The sequence below is a fragment of the Fibroporia radiculosa genome (genome assembly GCF_000313525.1).
Source record: "Fibroporia radiculosa TFFH 294 genomic supercontigs, scaffold608, whole genome shotgun sequence".
Classification (NCBI taxonomy): domain Eukaryota; kingdom Fungi; phylum Basidiomycota; class Agaricomycetes; order Polyporales; family Fibroporiaceae; genus Fibroporia; species Fibroporia radiculosa.
Genome location: NW_012133227.1, coordinates 60,048 through 83,751, shown reverse-complemented (window position 1 = coordinate 83,751; position 23,704 = coordinate 60,048). Strand labels below are relative to the sequence as shown.

The 23,704-nt window shown below is 49.9% G+C and overlaps 7 protein-coding genes across 7 annotated transcripts; 2 read left to right on the top strand and 5 right to left on the bottom strand.

Annotated features, from left to right (window-relative positions):
- Positions 1–3,010: 3,010 nt before the first annotated feature.
- On the bottom strand, positions 3,011–5,223 carry FIBRA_01399 (uncharacterized protein; the record flags this gene model as incomplete). Its single annotated transcript, XM_012323274.1, has 9 exons — positions 3,011–3,085; positions 3,145–3,218; positions 3,277–3,373; positions 3,430–4,151; positions 4,213–4,357; positions 4,414–4,505; positions 4,556–4,687; positions 4,739–4,858; positions 4,962–5,223. 9 exons carry the CDS (start codon positions 5,221–5,223, stop codon positions 3,011–3,013), a joined length of 1,719 nt encoding a protein of 572 aa, XP_012178664.1.
- A 2,302-nt stretch (positions 5,224–7,525) lies between these two features.
- FIBRA_01398 (uncharacterized protein) lies at positions 7,526–8,294 on the bottom strand (the record flags this gene model as incomplete). Its single annotated transcript, XM_012323273.1, has 5 exons — positions 7,526–7,611; positions 7,667–7,849; positions 7,917–8,077; positions 8,135–8,171; positions 8,228–8,294. 5 exons carry the CDS (start codon positions 8,292–8,294, stop codon positions 7,526–7,528), a joined length of 534 nt encoding a protein of 177 aa, XP_012178663.1.
- A 2,056-nt stretch (positions 8,295–10,350) lies between these two features.
- Positions 10,351–11,232, top strand: FIBRA_01397 (uncharacterized protein; the record flags this gene model as incomplete). The annotated part of the gene is made up of 6 exons (XM_012323272.1): positions 10,351–10,385; positions 10,463–10,558; positions 10,636–10,711; positions 10,771–10,996; positions 11,065–11,154; positions 11,207–11,232. 6 exons carry the CDS (start codon positions 10,351–10,353, stop codon positions 11,230–11,232), a joined length of 549 nt encoding a protein of 182 aa, XP_012178662.1.
- A 418-nt stretch (positions 11,233–11,650) lies between these two features.
- Positions 11,651–15,434, bottom strand: FIBRA_01396 (uncharacterized protein; the record flags this gene model as incomplete). The annotated part of the gene is made up of 11 exons (XM_012323271.1): positions 11,651–11,739; positions 11,791–12,208; positions 12,267–12,400; positions 12,449–12,865; positions 12,922–13,075; positions 13,134–13,426; positions 13,476–13,932; positions 13,989–14,159; positions 14,217–14,608; positions 14,666–15,211; positions 15,260–15,434. 11 exons carry the CDS (start codon positions 15,432–15,434, stop codon positions 11,651–11,653), a joined length of 3,246 nt encoding a protein of 1,081 aa, XP_012178661.1.
- A 423-nt stretch (positions 15,435–15,857) lies between these two features.
- On the bottom strand, positions 15,858–18,049 carry FIBRA_01395 (uncharacterized protein; the record flags this gene model as incomplete). The annotated part of the gene is made up of 8 exons (XM_012323270.1): positions 15,858–16,088; positions 16,144–16,200; positions 16,254–16,502; positions 16,553–16,616; positions 16,669–17,046; positions 17,103–17,232; positions 17,570–17,694; positions 17,754–18,049. The coding sequence occupies 8 exons, from the start codon at positions 18,047–18,049 to the stop codon at positions 15,858–15,860; spliced, it is 1,530 nt and encodes a 509-aa protein (XP_012178660.1).
- A 280-nt stretch (positions 18,050–18,329) lies between these two features.
- FIBRA_01394 (uncharacterized protein) lies at positions 18,330–20,773 on the bottom strand (the record flags this gene model as incomplete). The annotated part of the gene is made up of 16 exons (XM_012323269.1): positions 18,330–18,434; positions 18,494–18,587; positions 18,638–18,663; positions 18,746–18,878; positions 18,938–18,957; positions 19,013–19,053; positions 19,107–19,130; positions 19,187–19,267; positions 19,324–19,468; positions 19,591–19,601; positions 19,671–19,709; positions 19,804–19,940; positions 20,009–20,131; positions 20,194–20,231; positions 20,282–20,380; positions 20,438–20,773. The coding sequence occupies 16 exons, from the start codon at positions 20,771–20,773 to the stop codon at positions 18,330–18,332; spliced, it is 1,452 nt and encodes a 483-aa protein (XP_012178659.1).
- A 1,218-nt stretch (positions 20,774–21,991) lies between these two features.
- On the top strand, positions 21,992–23,383 carry FIBRA_01393 (uncharacterized protein; the record flags this gene model as incomplete). The annotated part of the gene is made up of 5 exons (XM_012323268.1): positions 21,992–22,043; positions 22,125–22,651; positions 22,714–22,731; positions 22,789–22,803; positions 22,862–23,383. 5 exons carry the CDS (start codon positions 21,992–21,994, stop codon positions 23,381–23,383), a joined length of 1,134 nt encoding a protein of 377 aa, XP_012178658.1.
- Positions 23,384–23,704: the final 321 nt, after the last annotated feature.

The window sequence follows — 23,704 nt, the reverse complement described above, 5'->3', positions numbered from 1 at the left end:
CCCCCCCCCCCCGCCGAGGCGGCAACAGCGGCAATGATAGAAGCGGCGACAATTGATGTACGCATTGTGGGTTTCTTGGCAATAGTCGTGAGGTATGAGAAACGAAGGATTAGGACTCGATTATGAGGCTGTAAAGTGCGAAGGGCCAGGCTACAGGAAGGTTAGCCTGACTTCGTCTACACGAAGTCGCATGAACACTCACCAACCAGTACCTAGACTCGATGAATGGGCTCGAGGACCTGCGGGAGCTGAAGGACCGTGATGCGGGAGGCCCTTCTTATATTCGTCAGGTTTCGATCGGGTATTCAGTCCCAGCGGAATATCTGCCGGCTGTCACTGGCGTCTACTAGGCGATTAGTAACGATCTACTTATAGGAAGACCTCCGAACTGCCCGTCATAAAGCGCGAACTTTCGGTCAAAAGCTGCCCAGGACTCGGGAGTGCCTGTTGGTTTCCTTGCACCGCTTGATACCCGGGACGTCGGCCAGCGTTTTCGAGCGTCGCGACGAAGAGTCCAGCGGCTGTAGTACTACGGCCGTCTTCACTCGAGCGTGGGACTGCAGCTTTTGAAGTTCTGCGGAATCCATCTATGCGCCGGTCAATGCCAAGACGCTAAGTATAACGCACACTGTATTGACTGAGGGCATGTACAAACGTGAGTCTTCCTGCCCAATCAACGGGATGACTCCTTGAAACTTTAGAGGTGCGGTTCGGCCAGGACCCGGTAGTCCTGATAGGCTATCCAGCGATCAATAAGTGATGGCATCTTTAGATCACTTACTGCAGTTCCGGCATGGTTCTGCGCGATACCGATATTGCGGTGCTCCGGGCGCTGTCCTACGCAGATATTTTGAGCATTGAGCTAAAATTAACAGATGCTATCAAACATCTGTTGAATGCTATTTAGCCTTGGCTGTCCTCTGTTGCATTGGCCCTACATCCGAGAGCAGAATGCCACTGAATAGGTGTTCTTCGACAGAATCCAATTTCAAACCCATTCAAAAATGTTCACCGGGCCAATGAGCGAGCATACCGCATGAGATACCTGAGTTTGCCAATTGAGGATATAGAGCGACACGTCTGGGCACGAGACCAATGTAGAGTAGGATTGTCAAGTTTGAAGCGATTTGAATAATGGTTCACCAGTGTGTCAATGCGTCGAAAACCGAGAATGACTACTATCATTGCACCAGTAATGCAACTTTTGCAGTATCTGGGCTCCCTACAGTGCAAATCTTAGCAGAATGTTTCGGAGTTTTCGCCAGTCAATGCAGAATGTTCGAAAGTACACTCATGAATTTCGTAGGCTCAGTATGTCAAGAATTAAACAATACCGAGAGCAAAACAAATTCGCAGCAGTAGTGCAACTTTTCTCCGAGGCACGTCACGTCAACCGTCACAATGCCGCGCATGCCATTCTCTTTGTCCGCCCGGCATTCAGTGGCTGGACTGCGAAGCTATGCGAAGTATGCCACCACTACCATCAGCTGAGTCAAGATTCTCGATGCCAATTGTGGCTGAATGTCATAGATTTGAGTTGCTATTGTTTGACACAGGATTTAGGAGGGGTTTGCTATGCAGATTATTCTGGAGAAATTAGAATAAAGGTGTGTATGTTCTTCACATGGCCATGGTACATTATTGTGTCAATTGGACATAGTAATCGCCTAGCTGAGGCCACTCTTGATTGAGATGTAGTTCTTATAACACACTCATGAGGTATTTGAGTCACTCTCATATTTTTCATCTATACAAAACCTACACAGTAGCAATCATACTTGTATTTTGTAACATATATGATTTATTGGTATTTCTAGAGGGGGAGGAGCAGCTGTAAGTTCAGTAATTGCACTACTGTTGCAATTGCATTACTGGGGCAATTGTTAAGGGACCTTGTATAACTGAGGATCAGGAATTCTAACTGGTGCTGACTGAGCATTGTATAACTTGTAACACTAAGGCCTATGCTGAGGACTTGTACTAGGGTTGTGTCCAACTAAAGCTAAGCTTCTCTAGCAGGGGAAGTTGGAGAGTGCAGACTGTGTTAAGCAGATAAGAACACTTAGGTTCTATTGTAGATGTCCCTATGTAGTATACATAGAAACATGAGGACAAAACTAGAGTACAATGCAACAGTAGCTACATCTGAAATAGAGAGAAGTATTGGAAATAATATGAGACAGAGTTCTGTTGAAGCAGACAGGAATGATGGGAATGAAGACTGAGGTGAATCAGTGATGTGAGTGACAACAGATAGATGGAGGTGAAGAAGTGACATATTAGAGAAATAGGAAGAGGAGCACATCAGTGAAACAGTAAAAGGTAAAGTTAGATCATACAGGGTCAGACAAGGATGTGGCAAGAGTGAAAAGAAACCCCTCCCCCCCCCCAAGACTATAACAGCAATGATAGTATCATGAATTAGACTGAAGACATTGGCTATTCCCTCAAACAATGTAACATCATACAACATATATCATACATAGCCTATCTTCAAGAGCATCAAAACCATCAGCCAGAGTCCGGACACTTGATGTTTCAAGTCAGCAACAAAAATAACTGCCCCAGAGAGGCTCGAACTCTCGACCTTCCGATGCCAACCGTGGGAATAAACCTCCTAATACGGTAACAGTCGGACGCTGTAACCAACTCAGCCATGGGGCACTTGCGAGGACTCACAATCAAACGTATTCAAATTGAACTATCCTCATCATGGCCGAAGATGTCTTTTCCAACGATACACAAACTACATATCACATTTGCTCATCGAGCCCTGAACTATGTTTTTTTTTACTTACCCAAGTACTACTTAGCATACAGCTGTGCAGTTTGTGTTCTCGTAGCCTTTCAATAGAAAGAAAGCGATATTTTACTGCTGTTACAGTGCATTGATGACGTGATATATGGTACGAGTTCATATTATCATCGTCGAGTAGTGTACTGATCTAAGTGCTTGGTAAGTTACCCAATAAGTAAATGTCGACTCGATTCTCTTGCTAGGATGGCACAATCAGACGGGCTCGCCGCCTTCAGACCAGTTCTCCAGCGTCTTGCTCCACTCCAGAACTTTAGGATGCGCTTTGACCTGAAACAGCCTTCGAATGGGCGCGGCTTAAGCTTAAGTTTGCAAGACCGACAACACACCTTCTTGGGATCAAAACCAAGGACTTGCAGTCCGTCTAGTGATGCTGCACGAGATAATGCGACGTAGCTCTGTCCTGTTCAGAGTAATACATGTTAATGTCCAACAAAAACAGCACCTAAAGCTGATCGCACCCTTCTCGAAGACACGAGCGAGATCAATCCTGACGCGTTGAATTGTCTGCCCTTGGCTCTTATGTATTGACATCGCCCATGCTAGAACTAAAGGGACCTATGGATTCAAGGGGCATGAACACACAAAACAAAACACCATCTGTGGCAGCTTACTTGAACACGTCTTGCAAGTAGCTTGCCTTCATTATCTTCTACACGAAATTCTTCGCGTCCAATGAGGACAATTTCGGAGCCGTGCGCTGTGCGGAATTCTACAAGTGGGAACAGCTCCTCGTCCTTCGCGGTACCCTTACCCTTTGACTCGGGGCATTTCACGGAGAATCCGCTTATATTCTCCTTACCCTCACAGCATAGGGACACAGGAGTGCGATTGTCAGGCCCGACTCGCACGTTCCTCACAAAGCCGTTGTTCTTCGAGCTCCCATTCGCAGACTCCTGAGAGGCCGATCTTGGTTTTGATCCCGTGCTAGTACTGAGAGTGATATCTGCCGGAATCCCCGTAGATGCATTGCACGCAGTGAGATTGAAGAAGCCGAGGACACGCCCGACGCAACCATTGACAAGACGTTCGTCAACATTCTTCACCAGCATGACCTGCGCATCCGGCTTGAGCACCAGACTCGCAGGGGTAACCATTTGTTCTAGAATGCGTGTATTCGTGCCGGAGTCGCGCGCAGCGTATGTGCGCGCCGCCCCGGATAGTTTTGCAAGGCGTGTGCTGTTTGCGCTGTCTACTTGAGCGCGTAGTGGATATAACTCTGTAGGCAGAAGTCCAGTCGGAATCGAGGGAAGAGGTCGAGAAAGGGAGGTGAAAGTCTTCTGTGCGGAGGGCGATATTGCCCCACGCCGTAGTTCGTTGAGTAATGATACAAATTCTGATCGTCACATCGTCGTAAGTCAACGCTAGATTGGACAATGAATATCAGTAGCACCCACGAGTATCCGTCTGTCGATAAACTTGCGTGAGAGTGACTGTATGCTCTATGCAGCGCTTCCAGGCATCACATTCGAAAGCGAAAAATGGCTCAATATTAGCTTTCGTAACTGGCGGCAGCTGGAAGAAGTCGCCGGTAACAACGAGCTAACAACATCTGCATGAGACCCATCATAGACTTCAGCTCAATATGCTGAATGCACCTGTATTCCACCGAAGGGTTTGTCGATCTTCTTCCGTAGTCTGTCCGCAAGGGCTGTTAGCAGTTCAAACAGTTGCCCGTCAACCATCGATACTACTACTTGTGAGGACGCATATAGACAAATATAGTCAATAGGAACCTACCCTCATCAATTATAAGAACCTTCGTGGTCTTCCATCGTTGAAACGCAGGTTTACAAGTCTTGATGCAGCTAATTTGCCTTTCTACATCGGTCATCCCCGGAGTTACGGCACCCCAAGAGTGGATCGTCATGCCTAGAGCCAGTCAATGCTACGCAATCTCAGACAGTCGCCGTGACGGCTTACCGCCTATGTTCGACGCAGCCATGCCCGTGCTCGCAGTAATGGAGATTACATCGAGTTTCTTAGCGTGCTTTCGTCGGAGCGCAGTAATTATAGCGCGAAGGAGAAGAGATTTTCCCGTACCTATATAAACATAAGTCATCTTCCATTCGCGACCAAAGAATAGCCTAGGTCCCGAGGGCCGCGCCCTCCTGTGGCGGTTTCCTCACGTAAGGTGTAGACTCACCCGCGGCGCCGGTAAAGAAGATACTTTTTCCTTCTTCCACCACCATTTTCATCACTTTCTTCTGTTCCTCATTCAGGATGACGGTTTCTCTGGACTCCTTATGGTCGCTGGAAGTCTTTGATGCCACCACCTGTGGCGAGAAAAAGGCGTCGAGAGTATGGCGACGTCGTTTGGCATCCTTCTCGCCATCTATGGCGTTTCCTGTCGATTTTCGCTTCTTGGTGTTGGTGGACACACCCGTGAGGGCGCTAGTGCGCGCCATACGAGTCGCTCTGGTGTCGCTAGGTCGGGAAAGGCGACAAGCGCCTGACGCGACGCGCCGAACTTAAAGCGTTTCAGCGCGTCAGTCACGTGCACGCGAAGGGTCCCTTCCATATATAGGCCGAGTGGCTAGTCACGGTCCTGGTAGTTCCAGCAGTACTTATGGGATAACGTCTGAGCGCGCAGAATCGCAACAAAGTTCAAACCTTCGTGGCCATGAGGTGTCTCTGCGCCTATTCGCACCGACTATGGGTTGTCGCTCCCTACATCGGATCGAGACATGTCGGTGTCACGGAGACGGCGACGAGATCAAATCAATGAAGTTGTGCTCTACATTGGCCTTCGTGAGTCCAAGTTTTGCTCATTATGCTTGTCCTTCTGTTTGCGCTCAAAGCAGCGACTTGCAGAGATTGGACATAGAGACACCAAGCTATTTTCCAAATCCCACACATCAAGGATCGCCAGGCCGTCGGTAGTTGCGGCCACTCCTGTGCTTCCTATCGAAGTATGGGAGCGCGTCATTGATTACCTCTGGGGTGATTTTGGCACGCTCATGGCATGCGCTTTCGTGTGCAAGAACTGGTATCCGCGAAGTCGTCTTCACCTCCTAGGCCGAGTCTATCTCTATGACCGGAGGCAAGCGTCCTCTCTCGCTCGACTGGTATCCAAGAGGTCATTCTTCGCGGATGCAGTCAAAGATGTATTCATTAGGGGGAGCCGACACAGGGGGGAGCGTAAACCTGTGCCGCATTCAGGGACGTTCGCAACCATGTTCAATGGAAAGTCAAAGGTTAAGTTCTTGGCGATATGGCGCGCCGACTGGGGTGCGAGCGCGATTCATCCGGATTTCTTCCAGCATCTTGCTTCGTTCACATCGATCACTTGGTTGGCACTTAACGAGGTCACATTTCCTTCCATGGTTTCTTTTGGTCGTCTCATCTGCTCACTACCGAGCTTGAGACGTCTGCTATGTTGGGACCTGTCATTTTCCACCCCCCATTTCGATCGAAGTACGGTTCTGGTACGCACAAACTTAAGCGAGCTCTCAATAAGTGGAAATTCAATGAAAGAGATCATTGATTTCATCGTCATAAGTACCATCGGAACGAAGTTGCATGACATTACGCTGGGCTTATGGGTACCGATTCACCTACGCGATGTTAAAACCCTGGAAATCCAACGGCTGCTGCAAACCGCTGGAACGAGTCTCTGCACGCTTGATGTTCACTTCGGATTTGCTGGTATGAAACCTTCGTCTGTGGTGAAGACAATCGGTACGTTCATATTACTATATTCTTCGAAGCTGTTTTTGACACCAATCGCAGAAGACAATGTCAACTTCGGACAGAATACTCGCCTCAAAGACTTAAGGCTTCGAACGACGCCAGCCAGCGTGGGGTCTGATCAGACTTGGCTCCACGCATTTCTGTCCACGATTGCTTCCAAAGCTTTCTCGAACTTATCTGTTTGCTTCGACTTTCGCCGCTATGAGTGGATTTCATCCACCTCACTGTTGGAGCCTCGGCTCTCATCACTTAGCTTAAGCCTTTCTCAATGTCACAAGATAGATGAATATTTTCACCCTACCCGGTTTCCCAATCTGAAGACAGTCAGTATCATATTTCTATTTCCCCCGTGCGGCATAGCACCAGACGAGAGAGAATGGCAGCAACGTTTCTCTCCTAGGTTTCCGAGACTCCTCGCACGTAACATCCTTTCGTAAGTCAGCTTTATCGTGTCAATACATTTACTGTTAACGGACTCTGATACGTCGAAGCACTTCAATACTGACTCGTGAGAAGGTATCTGCCTGATCAGTTGGTCACTTGAGACCCTTCGCTGTCTTTGACAGACAGCACGTTTTGATCAGTGAACCTGAGGTCTCGCATGCGTTCTGTAAGCCCCAGCATTGTAACCTGCCTTGACTCCAATATGCATTGTTGCATTTCCCCAATACCCAGTATTTATCCGTGTCAAGTTGTAGCGAGGGTAATCCTGACGGGTACTTGAGCAGTCGAAATTGTTCACCGCATTCCCAAACAAAATCAGTAAATGTTGGTGATTCTATAAGTGTGCTTCACCATTGTTTGGGTTGTGATAAGCACACCTGCAGTCAGTGATAATATACGTCAAAATTCTAGTCCAAGGCTTGCTACATGTCATTAAGCTGCAACTAGACATTCACCATGCAGGGCGCTGAACATCTTCGCCGTGAGACAATGTAATTCGCGAGACCGTCGGATAACTCATCCGTACGAATGGCAAACATTCTACACTTGCATTCAAACCCGATTTACATGTTATCACAGCAGCACCAAGGCAACGGTGCCGATGGCGGTAGCACCAAGGACCGCGTAGCCGGACTGGTAGGCGCCTTTCAAACTGAGGACTGGAGACATTCCATGAGCATGGTGGCGGTTTCAAACCGAAACGAGATGACGTACATTTACCCATGTCCCAACTCAAATGTCGCAGACCGTTGAGGGAGTGGAACGCAAACGGCGCGGCGAGAATGGTCTTGCCAGCAATCTTCACGGCGTCCGGAAGGCCAGCGACTAACTCGATAACATGTGCCGAATCAAACGTAGTGGGGGCGACGAGATAAGCGATAGCATATCCGTACAGCACTGCGAAGTAGATTATGAGACTCTTCAACCGAGGGGAGATATTGAACACAGAAAAAAGGTCACGCACAGACACTAAGAGCTGCACCCGTCATACGGTTAGCGATCGAGCCCAGCCATGTCAGCTGAAATTGGTAGATGGTGAAGTGGGGGCTAGAGGGACGCTTCAGGCGTTGCGCATTGAGGATCTCCTGCGAAGAGGAGGGGGGAAGTGATTGAGTTTGGATGGTACTGCATTTGACAGGTAGATTAGCATAGACAAAGTATACAAAACATGCTACGAATCACCGTTTGGCGACCAATGACCGAAGAGCTGGTGCCTGTGCTGCATTCGGAAAAGCATTGAACCCCAATCTCGTCTGCACACAGAAAGACACGTACAGAGCCTTGGCTTGAGAGCGGCTTGCCTGAGGGCGGGTCCAAGACCCAGAGCTCGTGTCGACAACATGTTGGTGTGGAAGGGGAGAGGGACGAGTTCAAGAATGCGGGAGACCAGCGGCAACAGTGCGGATACCGTCGGCCGTAGCATTAGATTACATAACACATTCCAAAATAGGGAAACCTATTCCGAGGTTGAGTCAGTCCGAGTTGGAATTCACTGCAGCTTTCACATAAGTACAGGTTCACGTTAAAGTTCAAGCAGATATCGATAATCACTAGTGCCATTGACTCGAGGTCGACTAGATGCTATATCATATGTTGAAATGTATTCTCTTAAGGAACGTTAGGTAAAGTGCGTTCTCCAATTTACTTTCCTGGATCATTGTGTTTTGTCGGTACGCACACCTAGTACGAACTACCTACGGGCTACCGCTATTCACGGTAGCTGGCCTGGACAAGTTGTAAAAAGGCACATAAAGGGGAGTTGTGTTGAGTATGCACGACTGTAGCTTTTGTCCTTGAAATGTCCCACGGAAAACAACTCACTTTCTTGACGAGTCAGGTTGGTACCAATGATGAGTATGTCCGAGTCGTACTCGCCGGTGCCCGGAGAGTACACCGATAGGTTCTCGGATCCCGTAGAAAGAGGGCCCCTTAGCTGCCCTACGAAAGTACTTTTGACAGCCCCAAAAGGAGCAGACCCCTCGAAATGATGAAGTACAATCCGAACGGGCGCATTCTCGCCCTTGTTGATCACCACAGTAGTGACTTTTTCATTTGGTGTATCATGTCTGTGTCGTGTCATGGAGGACTCTCGATGGCTATTTCGTTCACTTACAGGGAGTCGAACGCAGTCATATGTATTATATTTATTCAACAATGCGATACTGCGCACCGTTTGTCTGCGACTACACTCGATGACAGATTTATGTTGCTGCGGTGGCCATTCCTCCGTGCTTCCGACCAGGGTAATTCCTCTGTTTGTTTGACGCAGGGTCGACCCGACAGGATTACAGGTCATACTACGGGTAGACATTCTGATTCATCAGATACAGCACTAAAAAAGTGCCCACGTGTGGTTGAAGTTATCAAAGAGACCATTTGTATGTTCGGAGCTTCCAATGATGTTTCGTCCAAACAAGAATGGCTCGTCGGCGGAAGATGTTCGGTTGTCAATATCATTTATTCAATCAGTGTCGTAGTACCATGGTCTGGTAGGACCTGGTAGGACGCGGCTTAATACATGATATCGACGCAACAATCATGCTTTTAAGACCATCATTGTGGAGATCAAAGAGCTAGACGTTGAGAAGGTTTGTCCCGCATTTTATGCATGCGTTGCCTGCCACCTCTGATATAATTTCTGAATTGAGCCAACTGTAAAAGACTGTAAACCATGATTTTGGACGGCATCAGACGCTCATATCTATGGAGTCTGTTAAGCGTGTCGCAGCGGAGAGAATATTATGCCATGCTGAATACGACACCTCAATCACGACGTTGAAAAAGGGAAAATAAAGGAAAATTTTGCGAAACCACAGATGGATCGCGTTAGCAGAAGATGCAGGATTTTCTACGTCACGATACATGGTAAGTAGTGAATTTCGGACCCTACCTGTGAAAGCATGGTAGCCTTCTAACCAAGTATGTTGAGAAGTAGTCCTGCAAGGCGGATAGGTTTGGACACCATGCACGCGATGCCCGCACGAATACATCGTGCATGGCACCCACAATATAAGGGGAAATAATTTGCTATGAGTGATTATCGGCCACGCTCGCTGTTATATTCTGGGGCAGTCTGCTTGAAAGTTACTATTCCGTCGCTACCTGTGTGAAAAAAAAATAAGTAGCACGCACCACGCTGGTTCTCGAGTGGTCAACACTTCAAGTGATGTGTCTCATAATGCAGCTAAGACAACACCTAGGTGCCAAGTCGATGCGCAAAAGGCTGAGGTTTGCACGCGGTGGCGTGGTGGAAGGGCATGTGGCTAATTGAGCCCTCCGAGCGCTTGCGCGGGTTCAACTTGTCCATGAATTAAATACCTCCGTCTGGGTCAGGGCTTGAGAACAGAGCATTTGTATCTCTTCAACTCTTCACCACACAGCCTCTCGTCCATCTCCCGATGTCTTCGAAGGGGAACCCTGTCTCCCCGCCAAAGTGCGCAGCTGTCGTTTTCTCGACTGAGGCTCAGCTCTGAGACACCGCCCACCTTTGTGTGTCGTCCTGATCCACAGGTACATCAACGATTTCAGCAAGGCTCTCGCCAGCGAGGTCCGCATCCTTCTGCAGGAGGTGGGCAAGCTCCGAGATGAGCGGCGTGCATTGCAATAGTATGTCCGTTTCTTGTTCTCACAGCCGCACGTCTCACAGGACAAAACACGATCGCTCGCTCATCGGAATGGTGTAGTGAGATTGCAGAACTCATGAGTGTCAAGTCCAAACATGGCGCGGGTGGAGAGTACACCCCGGATTGGAAACCCAGAGTGCGCAGGCCTGTCTCGATTATCTTTTACTTTATTAACGACAACCCATCTCCCCGCAGCACGAAGAGCCTCCGATGCCCATCGAGCCCTCACCAGGAGCCTCACCAGGACCTCCACCCCCACCTGCGCTCCCAGAGGGCCCCGCCCGACCCGGATGGCGTACAGTAAACAAGCGTGAGGAGCGCCGCCAGAAGGCCAAAGCAAAGGCGCTTCCGCCACCCGAGCCGGTCCAGGCCATACCCGAACCACCTGCACCCAATCTGCCCGCTTGGGCCCAGTGGAAACGTATGTATCAATTTTGTCTACTCGTCTCCATTCTGCCGTCGAGAATGCTCAATCTTCGTTGTACATAGCAAATCCACTGCTCTCTCCCCAGCCTCTCCAGGCGAACGCCAACTCGCCAATGCTTTCTGATCATGCGCCGTCCCGCGTTGGTCTGTTTGGTCAGTATTTTTCTACTATCTTCTGACGGCTATTTCAATCTCCCGTCTGCAGGTCCCCCGACTCCTCCTCCGAAGTAATTAAGCCCATGAGGAGGCAGACACCGACTCTATTTCTATTCTTCACATCTCGTCGTTTGATCCATTGCTTTCATTATCACGTTTCGCATGCCCCCCATGATTGCTTCACCTTCCCATCTGCGTCTCCTATGATCATCACAAGATATCTATGCTGTTAGGACAGACTGTACGATTTATCACGTTATGTTATATTGGTTTGCTTTCATTCTTGATGATCTATCTACCGTACATGGTGCAAGAAATAAGTTAGATGATGGTAGAAATGTGATGGATGTAGGGTGTGTGACGACCGATACAACGAACCCCGTTGAGCCACTGTCGCAGAGGAAACTACGGATGGCAAAGATAGTGATAGTGATGTAGATGAGTGCGATGCATAAAGACAACGGCACGTTGTGCTTGAAGATATGCATAGATATCACAAGGTGCGGACATTGAGCCTGACGAACAAAGTTGAGAACAAGTACTGCGAGAGCTGAGCGTCGTGCAGAGGAAGATGTCGGTATCCTGTGCCTTTGTTAGCTCAATCACTGTACACCAACGGACAGTGTTGCATACCCATATTCAAACTACCCAAGCTGGCGCAATACACTGCAAGCGGTTCATCGTCCGACGCCCCGTCCTGCCGCACTGCGAATCGCACGAAGACCAGGTCCCGCATATCACCGGCAAGGTCAAAAGGAATACTCAGAGGATGCTTCCAGACCGGGTTAAATCCATTGTTTTTCACCACTCCCGTCCGTTGCGCCACGGTCCGTGCGGGAGTCGCAGTCCGTTGGGAGTCGCCAGATGGACCGGGAGACTTTGAGGGAGACCGCACACGAGAGCTATTCCGTGAAGCAGTGAGATTTCCAGGCGACTGAGGCCAGTCAGGAACGTGTATCGACACTTCAACATAAGGGTCAATTACGGATTTATCGATGATCTCACGGCCTTGCGAGTCCTTCGGACGGGGGAGCTGCTGTGCAGAGATGATCTGAAAGCATCTATCAGGACTGTCCGAGCTGCGTGGTCTGAGGCGGATGGATGCTTACGACAACGTCAAGACGATGACTAGTGTGCTTGACCAAAAGCTGCTTGTCTGATGTACGTAACGCTAACGGCTTCAACACGTATCCCACGCGACCATTTCTCTGAAACATTGCGTGGTTGATCATGTAGCCCATGTCTGCATACGAATCAGAAGCTGAGCGAGCCAGATCTTTCACTCACTCACCGAAAGTTTGCCAGTTGATCGCCACCAGCTGCGCGCCTGCAGACCAAAACCTATGTGGCTCGAAGTTGGTCGAGCCGATCCGCGTACCCTTCGGGTATATCCTGACGAGGTGCATCCGATTATGTTTAATCAAATCTGTCATTCCCTGCTTCAGGATTCGGTTCGCCATATTCTCCGAGAGTGAGAACATATGCTCAGGTGCGTATACCTCTTTCTTGTTCAGTCCGCGACATTTGACCCCAATAGTGTAAACTAGAAGCGCGGCCAGAGCCATCGACATCTTTGTTTTCGAGGGGGAGCGATGACTGGGCGGAAGCTCATATGCGTTATGTCGTGGTGAACGCGACAGAGCGGGCGGAGGGCTATGGGCTGCGCGCACTAATGCAGTCCGGGCCCTCTGGAATTCATGCCGAAGGTCTGGACACACGGAATCACGACCAACATCATACTGTGTCTAATATTATGGGGCTCACCTCGGCGAATATCAGCATCAAATTCCCGCCCTCTGCGCCGCGAATCTTCTGCCAAATCCAAGTCAGAGATATTTTCAGTGGAAGATGACTCTGCATCAGAGACGGCTTCTCTCTCCTGCTTGCTATCTTTATCAGTAACAAATAAATTTTTGGCCTACATATCCAATTAGATGGGCCATCTATGGGGGAGAAGATGAAGCATTGATACCAACCTTTAATAGCACGCGACCTTTGAGATCCTCTGGGCTAGGTAGTGTTTCTATCTGAGGTGTCCCATCGATAGGCGCACACACAAGTGCATCGCCAAATACCTCTTGCATGATGCTGGCGATCATATCTTGCTGTGGCACGGAGCAGTGGATCTCGGCTGAGATGATAATGGGGTAGGGAGATGCCACAAATGCATACTTGTTGATTGCAGTGCATGCATCTCGAAGTGAGACCTTTGATGTCAACGTGTGCCCGTGATAAACGACTGGCTCTGCGTCACTGTCGTAGATGTCCACTACAAAATCAGTTAATACTGCAGGTGTTCGTAGGCGCTGGAAACTCACATTCCACGCTTCGGCAGCTGTGCAAGAGCGCCCTTATATACCCCTCAATGGTACTCTCTCCGACAAGCTGATGTCCAACTAAATAAGTATTATGCGACGAGGATATGAAGTAGTCCGGAAGTGGTTGTGTCATGTCATGGTAGACCTTGCCATGCTGGTCGGAAAATGCTGAATTGTCTGTCGAAAGAAGGAATGTCGTAAAGCCCTTCAAAGTCATCCAAGCTTCATCCTGAGAGTGAACCGATGCAGATGGCAATGTTGGGGTAATTGGTACTGTTGGTAAGGCCGCAGAACTGCTAGCCTGGCCAAGAGATTGCGACGATGGTGTAGGCGACCGCGCTGCAAGGTCCAGAGGGCGTTGTGGCGGAGAAGATGGAGGCGAGCTGTTATGATCATCGGGGAAGGTTGTTGCATAGCGGAGGAAAATACGCTCAAGTTCTGATCTTCCAAGGGACGACTTAAGGAGTACCAGGATTAAGCTCAGCATTACTGAATCTCAGAAGATATGAATACCTTCTGAGAGGACCGCATGAAATTTTCGAATGCATGATAGGTAAGCGCACCCCCACTGTCCTTTGTCACATAAATGTACAATGCTTCAACCTCCGGGCGTCGTTTCAAGGCTTTCACGAATCGCTGAAAATCTGTAAAGTCAAGATACCCACGGTGTTGACTATCGGCTTGCTAAAAGTCACGGTATTGTCAAAGCCAATGAGGAGAGGCGGATACGGATGGACGCACCTGGAACTCGCGAAGCAGCTCTTCCCTAGCCGGATGAATATTAAGACGTCTACACATACGCTCTACTTCCGCAAAATCAAGTAGCTGATCCGCATCAGTTTCGGTAGCCGCACTACGCCAGAATTGTTTCTCCCACACGGCTTGACGAACTTCCGTATGGCCCAGCTCACTGCCAAGTTTTTGTCGGATAGCATACAGTCCGCGCAGGGTAGTATCCCACATCTGAAACACATCGCGCGTCGATGCAATCAAGTGCAGAGTCTTGTAGCCTCCGTCCAGCACGTACACAACTGTAAGCCACCGGTCCTCGAATTGTGGCGCAAGTTGGAACTGTTCACGATAATAACGAGCATCTGCACCTGCACGCAGCTCCTTGATGTTCTCTATGGGAACTGTGAAAGGGGTAAGCTACGCGAGCGAGTGGAAGAGACCCAACAGGGAACACATACTTATTCTATGTTTCTTCGATTCCCAAACTATCTGCCCCTGATCAGGGTCTAGCTTGATCATCACCCGCTTTTGCTTCTTCGCAGACACCTTCAGCATAGGCACACCTTGTTGCAAAAGCTGTGGCACAGTCACATCCAGCATAGTCGAGTCCTGCGCCACGCCCAATGTGGAGGATAACTCTGCGGCCGAAGAGGCAACCTGGTCATCGTCGTCAATGAAGACGTCCTCGAATTTCTGTCTCGGCGAGTCTTTCGGGGGGGAAGGAGAAGAGCGCAAGAGCGGATCAGCTTGGCGCGCCGCCGAAATAGACGACGAGCTCATGTTGTGGTGCACGTATGGTCGCGTTGAGAGGACTTCGGACTGCGATCGATATTCTCGCTTCTTTCCGTTCTCCCATGGACCAAAGAGCTGCGATCCGTTCGCGCTGCAGTCAGAGTCGACGGCTGACTCTGACGCCCTGGAGACAGAGCTCGGACGTCGCTTGAAGCTCCTGGCACTGGCATCCTTGACCTCTCGTAGCTTGCGGCGGATTGAACCACCAAGTCCTGAGGGAAGTGAGCTCGTCGAAAGGGGACGATGTCTCTTTGTCGCACCTGAGCCATCTATGCTTCTGCGCGGACGAGTAATCCCCAGAAACCCATCGCTCGTGGTAGGATCGGCTGTATGCTGCTGCGAGCTGCTACCGTCCGAAGAACCGTCGACATGAACCCAGTTTCGATCGTCCAGCGGGTCCGCCTCGACTTCTATACGTAGTGGTGGTAGCGACATCTCTTGCGCGGCAATCGTTGAGCTGCGCACTTTATACCTCGTGGAGACATCAAAGAACAATTGGATGGAGGTTATTAGGTGAAAGAGCGACCGCACAACATTCAAATGCCATACGCATGTCGAGGGTTAAAGTTCACAGGAGAGCGTTTGACGGAGGCTCGGCACGGTTCGGACACGGTACAGAAACACATTGATCAACGGCTCAAATACTCAAGCGTACCTTCAAACCGGGCGGATTTAGGATTGAGGATTTAGGAAACAAAAAGCAAGAAATCTTGTTCGGATGGCGAAGAGCACACCCACGCCATGGATACAATTAAATACTGTACAGCGTTCAATTCAACATTCGACCAGTCTCATATTATACCAAATAGCAATGCACGATATGAACAAAGAGCGACCATAGACTTGCAGCAAACAGATCTAACATTTGATGAAGTTACCCACAATCAGTGTTGGGATCCCGTATGGGTCCCTGCGGATGGTAAATGAAAAGCAGCAGCTGATGAAGCCTTCCTCCGTCTGGGGAGACTGATGATTTTTATCGCGGGAAGGGGTTGTAGAGCCTGATGAGGGGATGAATGGCTTGTAACGAAGGACGCATGATGTAAGGACGGCTTTCTGATTTGAGTCAAATGCTACGTTGCCGTATTTCTGGAGAAAGGACTATAAGGAAAAATGGTGCAAGTACGAAGGGCACATTGCGCACCTCCCAGTAATTCACTGCGGAATCCTCCGCCATGAGCTCGTAGATACACAATCGACCCTGTGTTTCAAGACAGGTCAACAGATGCCGATGCAGGATAATCAGACACTTACATCCCGCAGCATGTATCCGTCTACGCCGACAAGTTCCGCAAATTCACGATTCGCCTTGTAGATCTCGCCCGTGCGTCGCCATAGACATGCCGGGATCGCCATTGCCGAAAACACACGATCATAATCAAGCAGTAGACGCTCAAAGGCTTCCTCAATGAATACCAGATCCTGCGACGGGTCGGCATCCGAGAACGCACGAATTTTGAATTCACTTACTATATCTGTCAGAGATTCAGATTGAGCAATCGCCTATACCATGCATGGTTAGAGCAGGAAGCATGACGGGGTCGGAATCTCACTCTGAATTTGGGTCTCAGCACAGACAGAGGTTGCAATATCTTCTGCTTAGATTCGAGAGAGACGCTGCGGTTGCATTAGCACACCAGTATACTGGACCGGAGTAGCATTTACACACTTTCTGTCCATCCACCGAGATAAACGTGCGTAGCCTTTGACGTAGTTATATGGCTTTAGTAGTCCAGCCTCATACTTGCTACGAATAACCATATTGAGCCGTTCATTGCGCGAGCCCGACGCTTGGTCGGCTGCCGTCAAGAAGAACTTCTCAGTCTTCGTCGCGGCTGGGAGAACAACAGGCGCAGGCTCTTCTGGCGGTCTCTCAGGTGCCAAAGGCAGCGGCTCAGATGGATGGGATGTTGGTGGAGGAGGAAGGTATGAGTTGTCAACCCCGAGGGGCACGGAGTTATTGTAAGGTGTTGGAGACATGAGAGAAGGTCCGACAGCGCCAGGTTGGGAGAAAAAGGAGCCGTCGTCTAACGACTCGAGGAAGTCCCTGAATTTACGTAATGGTCAATATGTCTCTGGCATGCCCAAAGAGCCAAAACTGACGATAAAACAGAAAATTCATTCAGAGCTTCCGGTTGGTACAAGAACGCTCCCTGTGCCATGCTCATACCCATACCAGGCCATTGAGGGTTCATACCCGGCGCCATTGGGGCCGGGGCAAATTGCGCAGCTCCTGATATAAGACAGTAGACATCGTCGTCAGAAGGCCGGTTAGATTGCGGAGAGAGAGCTAAGATGATAGACATAGGACAGTCCCAGTCGCAAATATATGCGAGCTCGTGAATCGTGTGACTAAGTGGAAGGATATCTAGCATGACTATTTGTGTAATTTAAGGATCCAATGCTCGCCTTAAAAGTTATGATGCTTCATGTACATTGCTGTAGAAGCTGGAGAGAAAGAAGGATCGATCTCGCCAGATGCTCACACGGTGAAAGTCAAAGTAAAAGGGCGCGCAAGACTGATGTGGGGAGCCTGTGCAGTGTGCTGTGAAGGAGAGGACGACGCTTACCGGGCAATGCTCGCGCAACGTCTACTGGCGGATTCGGGATTGACCCGCTACTGGCCGAGGGCGCTTTGTCCTTCGGAGGCGGACGACGTTCGTCGTGACAGAGATGTCCAATTTCGCGTTTGATGCTGAAGGACGATAAGGAGTTAAATCCGACGCCTTGTTGCTCCGAGAGCCAGAAACCTACCACCGCTGACAGGGCCGACCCTCGTCGCAGGTCATATGGCTGCGACGACAGTAGAGACAGGCATGATTGACTTTGCGACGCTTGGGGCCTTTTTTCTTCTTTCCGGGGCCATCATTTTCGTGGTCGCCGTGACCGGAGCCTTCGAGGTGGTGTTGGAGACCTGAGTCGGTCGACGCGGAATCAGGAGGAGGGGTGTTATCGGCGTGGCCCGGATCGTTTGAAAACATGGCAAGCATGAAGTCGGGAGTGCTCGGCGGGCGCAGAAGGTCCCTCCAGAGCCGTGGACCGTGGGACATCATCCAGCCCCCTCTGCCAGACGCCCATGCTCATACTTACTGCTTGTGGCAAGCACTGCTGGCGCGAATCATTGGTAGCTCATGCCTCAGGAGAAACATGGTACATCATGTCAATGGGTAGTAATACACATCTGTGCGTGCTGCAGCCAACTCGTCGAGAGCACCTCCGGGCGTCGCACTGCCAGCACAACCCAAGGCGCCCCGATGCCGTCCAGCTGACGCTACAAATACATACGCATTCTTCCGCGCAATCATACCATCTACATAGACCAATACACCATCACGCTACGACGGCATGGACAAGCTGGGCGTCATCCTTCAATTTGGCGATCGCCTCCGACGGGGTTTCTGCGGGTTCATCCTTCGCGAGATGTTCCTTGAACCACTAGACGTCGGCGGTTTAGATCAGCAGTGTTCTAGGTGAAAGAGTAGCTATTTACATACATGGCAGATGAATCTTGCAGAATCTTTGGGGTACCGCTTCTGCGTTTCGTAGTCCACATAGGTTACGCCGAAGCGAGTGACATATCCATCCGCCCTAAATGCTCGATAATCAGTAACGAAGAACTCGTGTCAAAGCCTCATCACTCGCCATTCGAAATTGTCCAAAAGGCCTGACAGACGGATAAGCATTCAGTCAATCATTGCAAATAAGCGATAGCACTTACTCCATGCAAAGTATGCCCGTATATCTACGCCATCCTCCACAACAGCAGCCAGCACTGACTGCGTTGTTCCACGGAAATATTCAACACGTTCACGATCGGATAACGCTTCCTCAACTGGCTTGTTATTCTCGTCTTTGACGGCGAAGCCGTTCTCAGTAACACTGAGGTACCGCATCAGCACGTCACGGGAAATCTCTGGCGAATTGGGTGCACTGCGTACTATATCGGTGTGCGGTAGCGCTGCAACCAAAGTGTCATGAGCGCGCTGAGTAATGACAACTGAAGGAAAGCTGACCGTCCAGAGGTAGTTGAGCAGCTCCCGGAATCCTTGGGGGTCTAATCACGCGCACTTTAGCGTTCTGTTCGCGTAAAGTCAAGTCTACACCCACAGTCTTGCAACCATGAGCAGTGCGCTGGGAACAAACGTTGAGCATTAGAAATGCGACAGCGTGTGCCACTAGACCCTAACCTTGTGTACCAAGCTGGGTGCCATCTGGCCTCGTGAACGTGTATTTGACCTTGCCTTGCAGTTCATCCGTTCCACCCGCAACTGCATATCGTCAATCAGAAATATAACATCAGTCACCAGTAAGCAGAGGTACGGACTGCAAAGGTTCGTGGTGTATGTATTCATGCCATAGAAATCGGAAGAGCCTAGTACCACTTGGATTTCCTCCGGGGTAAAGTCCGGCAGTCGTTCGCCGAGCATCGTCTTCAGAAATTCCGGATAATGCCCGAGATAAATGGGATCCTGGAACCCAGAAGCATTACAGTTAGTGAACCTTCCGTAACAAAGAGGGTGCCCATGTGGCTCAGTGCCAGACGAATGAGAGTGCTTGGCAATGAGGCACGCCGCGAAAACACAATACCCACCGCAAACCAGCCTAGCAGTAGGTCAGGAGGACATCAGCATACTGCGGACGCGCGTGGAAGGTGGTAAAGAAGAAGCTCACCAATCGCAGCATCCAAAGCGTGCTGGGCAGCTTCAATATCTGGTAGTACCGGGAACCGAGCGGCCCGCCATTTCAGCTCATTGTTACAACGCGGGCCGAGATGAATGGCAACAGCCACCGAGACAGGACGTACTTGCAGGAGTGTTGTCGTACGGGATGGCCCAATCTCCATTCAGCGTAATTCCAATCTGACCACGCTGAGCGGGCTTGAACTCATCGCGGTATAACTTAACCGCATGCGCGTGCGACAAAAGCAAGCTATGTCCGACGCTACGGAGAGAAGATGTTAGCGAAAAAGGCCGTGACCCGAACGCAAGCCATTGCTTGACAAATCTTACATCCATGGTTCTGTCGATGAATCGCCCTCGGGGCAGCGGGACCTGTCACTTGAGCGACCAGGTGCAAAAACACCGCGACCGTAGCCGTGGATGGAGATACACCAGGGCTCGTTGAAAGTCAACCTGAACACATGGTGTTGAACGTATGATGCAATCAGAGTGGAGTGGACGGCTGGTTTTCTCACCAATGCTTGACGCGGTCGCCAAATCGTTCGAAGCAAATCTGATTCACAGAACCGTGAGCCAGAATCACGAGCATTAAATAATACCTACTCGAGAATAGTTGACAAAGTCCGGGATGATCTTTTCCTTATTCAACCACCCGCCATAGCGCTCATGCAAGGCCTGTGGCAGGTCCCAGTGATGCAAGGTCTGGAGACAGTGGACAGTCAGAATGAAGTTGGGAATAATAAATAAGCGAACACATACAACGAATGGCACAATTCCCCTCGCCAGCAGAGCATCGATGAGGTTGGAATAAAACTGTATGCCTTTCTCGTTGATTGGGTCGTTTTTTCCCCCAAGGGGAATGATGCGGGACCATGAAAGGGAGAAGCGGTAGGACTTTACACCATAGGACGAGAGTAAATCCAGGTCCTCTTTCCAGAGTCTGTAGGAATCAGTAGCAACGTCTCCGTCCCTTCCGTCCAGTGTCTTGCCAGGTTGCTTGGCGAAGTCATCCCAGATGGACTTCCCGCGACCGTCGACATTGGTCGAGCCTTCAATCTGGAAGCTTGCTGCAAAAGAAATGAGCGGCGTGAACATTGAACCCAGGCATTGTTGATGAATGTATCAAAACCCCGGCGGGCATTACAGAAGAAATAGAAAAACAAAACCTACCGGTTGCAAACCCCCACAAAAAGTCCCTGTGCAATCTGCGAGGAGAGGAATTTGGAAGAAGCATTCTGTCAAGAGAGGATCTAGCGGGAGAGATTGCAAGCAATCATGTATGCTTTAATAGCACTGGACCAGTGGTCCCGATATAATCTCATCCCATTCGGCATATTCGAGAAGGTGACCCGAGATTTATCCGTTTTGAATGCGACCCTGGCAGACCTTCATTCAACATCTGTGGAGTGAATACATGATATGTCAATACTCGTGGCAAACTGTTCGCATCCGAAGTAAGTGGTTGCTTCCCTTGGCAAAACGTATAGGATGAAGAATTGTACAGCAGGAAATGTAATTTAGGCGAGAACGGTTCCGATGACTTGCTCCTTTGTACTAATCAACTCCTGGCGGAAGAGTCATCTCAATACGAATGGAAACGATTACTTGAAGTTTGTGTTGATTCCGAAAGTTGGAGGGAAGCCCACGCGCCGTTCAGCAGCATTGTCGCAAGGCTACAGTATAGATCGTTACATGCACTGGTGATTGCGTTAGCGTCGCCGCGTACCTGAGTCTTGCTCGTCTCAACTTCGGTAATTTCAAGGCACGGGCCGCCGCAAGGATCAGTAGATCCGGAGAAGAGGGCTGGTCGCGATAAACTCCCTTGCACCCCATGCGCGAGAAGAGTGTACGCGGTGATAGGTGCTCCAACCTGTTGAATTTCAGCGCATAGAATATTTATCCTTCCGTATGAACAGAGACAGAAGGCGGTTAGACGTTCAAGCACATGCAGAGGAACTTCGAAGAGGGTAGAGTGGCTCACCGATCAATCGCATCCGGGAGAGGGCGGGTCACAAGATAGGCGTGCGTTCAGCGCCGAGTGCTCAGTGCAACGACATCGATCGTTACACAAAATGCCTTTTTATCACGCCCGTCCCGGACATCCGCGCTAGAGCAGGTTGAACGCAGCTGATGTAAGCCTCTGTCCTAGACCGGCCGATTATTCTCCGCGAATGCAAAATCTTGCAACATCGTCTCCCCAGATGGTCCACGGAAGGGGCTCCGATGGCATCATAGGCCGCTGAGCCGCGCTCATAAATGCCCGCCAGTGTTTGAAACGAGCACAAACAAACACCTTGAACGTCTCGCATCGCCATGGCTCCTACAGGAATCGCTATCCTCGGCTCAGGAATTTTTGCCAGAGAGGGTATGTCGACAGCCGTTGTGCTTGATATGCAGGATTGAAACTGACTAGGCGGCCACGATACGCATCGATAATCCTAACTAGCCCATCTACCAGCTATCGCAGTTGTAGGCAGTTCAATTGTGACTCTCAAGGCCATTTACTCTAGATCGGAGAAGAGTGCCGCTGCGCTAGCTTCTGATGCCCAGGCGACTTTGAAGTTGGGCGAAAAACCAGACGTTTATTTTGACGACGATGCATCCAAGAACCTCGATGTCCTTCTCGCAAGATCCGACATATCCGCTGTCATCGTCGTCCTCCCAATTACGACTCAGCCAAGTATCATCCTCAAGGCGCTCAGTGCGGGAAAACACGTCCTGAGCGAGAAGCCTGTCGCGCCAGACGTTGCATCCGGCTTGAAGCTGATCGAGGAGTACGAGACAACATACAAGCCGAAAGGGCTAATCTGGCGTGTGGCAGAAAACCATGAGACGGAATCAGGATATCAAGCCGCTGCGCAAGCGGTCAAGGAGGGAAAAATCGGCAAAATCACCTATTACAACGCACGAGTTGTCAACTTCGTAGATAAGGCGTCCAAATGGTACAACACGCCATGGCGGACTATTCCTGACGTACGTCCAATTATGTTCATTGCCCCGTTCGACGTGAGGACTCACCGTGAGTCCTAACATAGTATCAGGGTGGCTTCTTGGTGAGTACAATTCGATTGCTATTGCCCATTTATTGTACTGAGGCTATTGCTTCGCAGCTTGACGGCGGTGTGGTATGTACTCGCAACTTATGTTGTGGATCGACTTCATCCAACCCGTCGTGTTTGACAGCACACTGTCGCTGCTCTGCGAACAATCATGCCGAGCCCCCTTAAAACGTTGTCTGGTTTCGCATCATTGAGTAAGGAATGGCTGGCACCTCACGACACTATAAACGCAGTCGTTAAGTCAGCTGATGGAGCCCACGGAATCGTCGAACTGACCTGGGGAGCACCAACTGCATCCCGTTCCGAGAAAGCCTTCAACGGTATCACGATTACTGGCACCGAGGGATGGTTGTCCGTGAATCAGGTCAAGGTTATTGACGGTTCCCGTCCTGTAGGTGGCCTTCGCGTCACGATAAGAACGGTGAAGCGTGACCAAGATGGGAAGGAGATCGGAGAGACAGAGGAGATCATTGACAAGGAGACGGACGGAGTGCCGAACGAGATCCGCTTCTTCATCAATGCCATCTTGGGCTCTGACAACGGGCTGGGTTCACCCGCAGGGGCCCTCAAGGATGTGGCGTTCATCCAAGCAGGGTTGAATAGCAACGGGTCACCTATTGATTTAGAGAATCTAGTTGCACAGTGAAAATTAGATACAGACGAAGAAGCATGAAGACTTACATATTGTAGAATTAGTTCACTCAATGTCATGCTAAGAACGCTGCCTTCGGCATAAGGTGAACCAATACCAATTAAATGAATATCCCATAGACTCCATCTCAGTAGAGAACCAGCCAGATCAGCCTCAGAGCAACTCGTCGATTTTTACCAGTTGACACCAAGGAAAGAAATCGCAGCTGAGACGTTGGAGCAAGAAGGATTGATTAATTTCAGCATTGCTTCCAGCAACTAGAGCGGTCAAGGACCTTACGAAGGAAGGAAGTCTTACACAGCGTGTTGAAGCGTT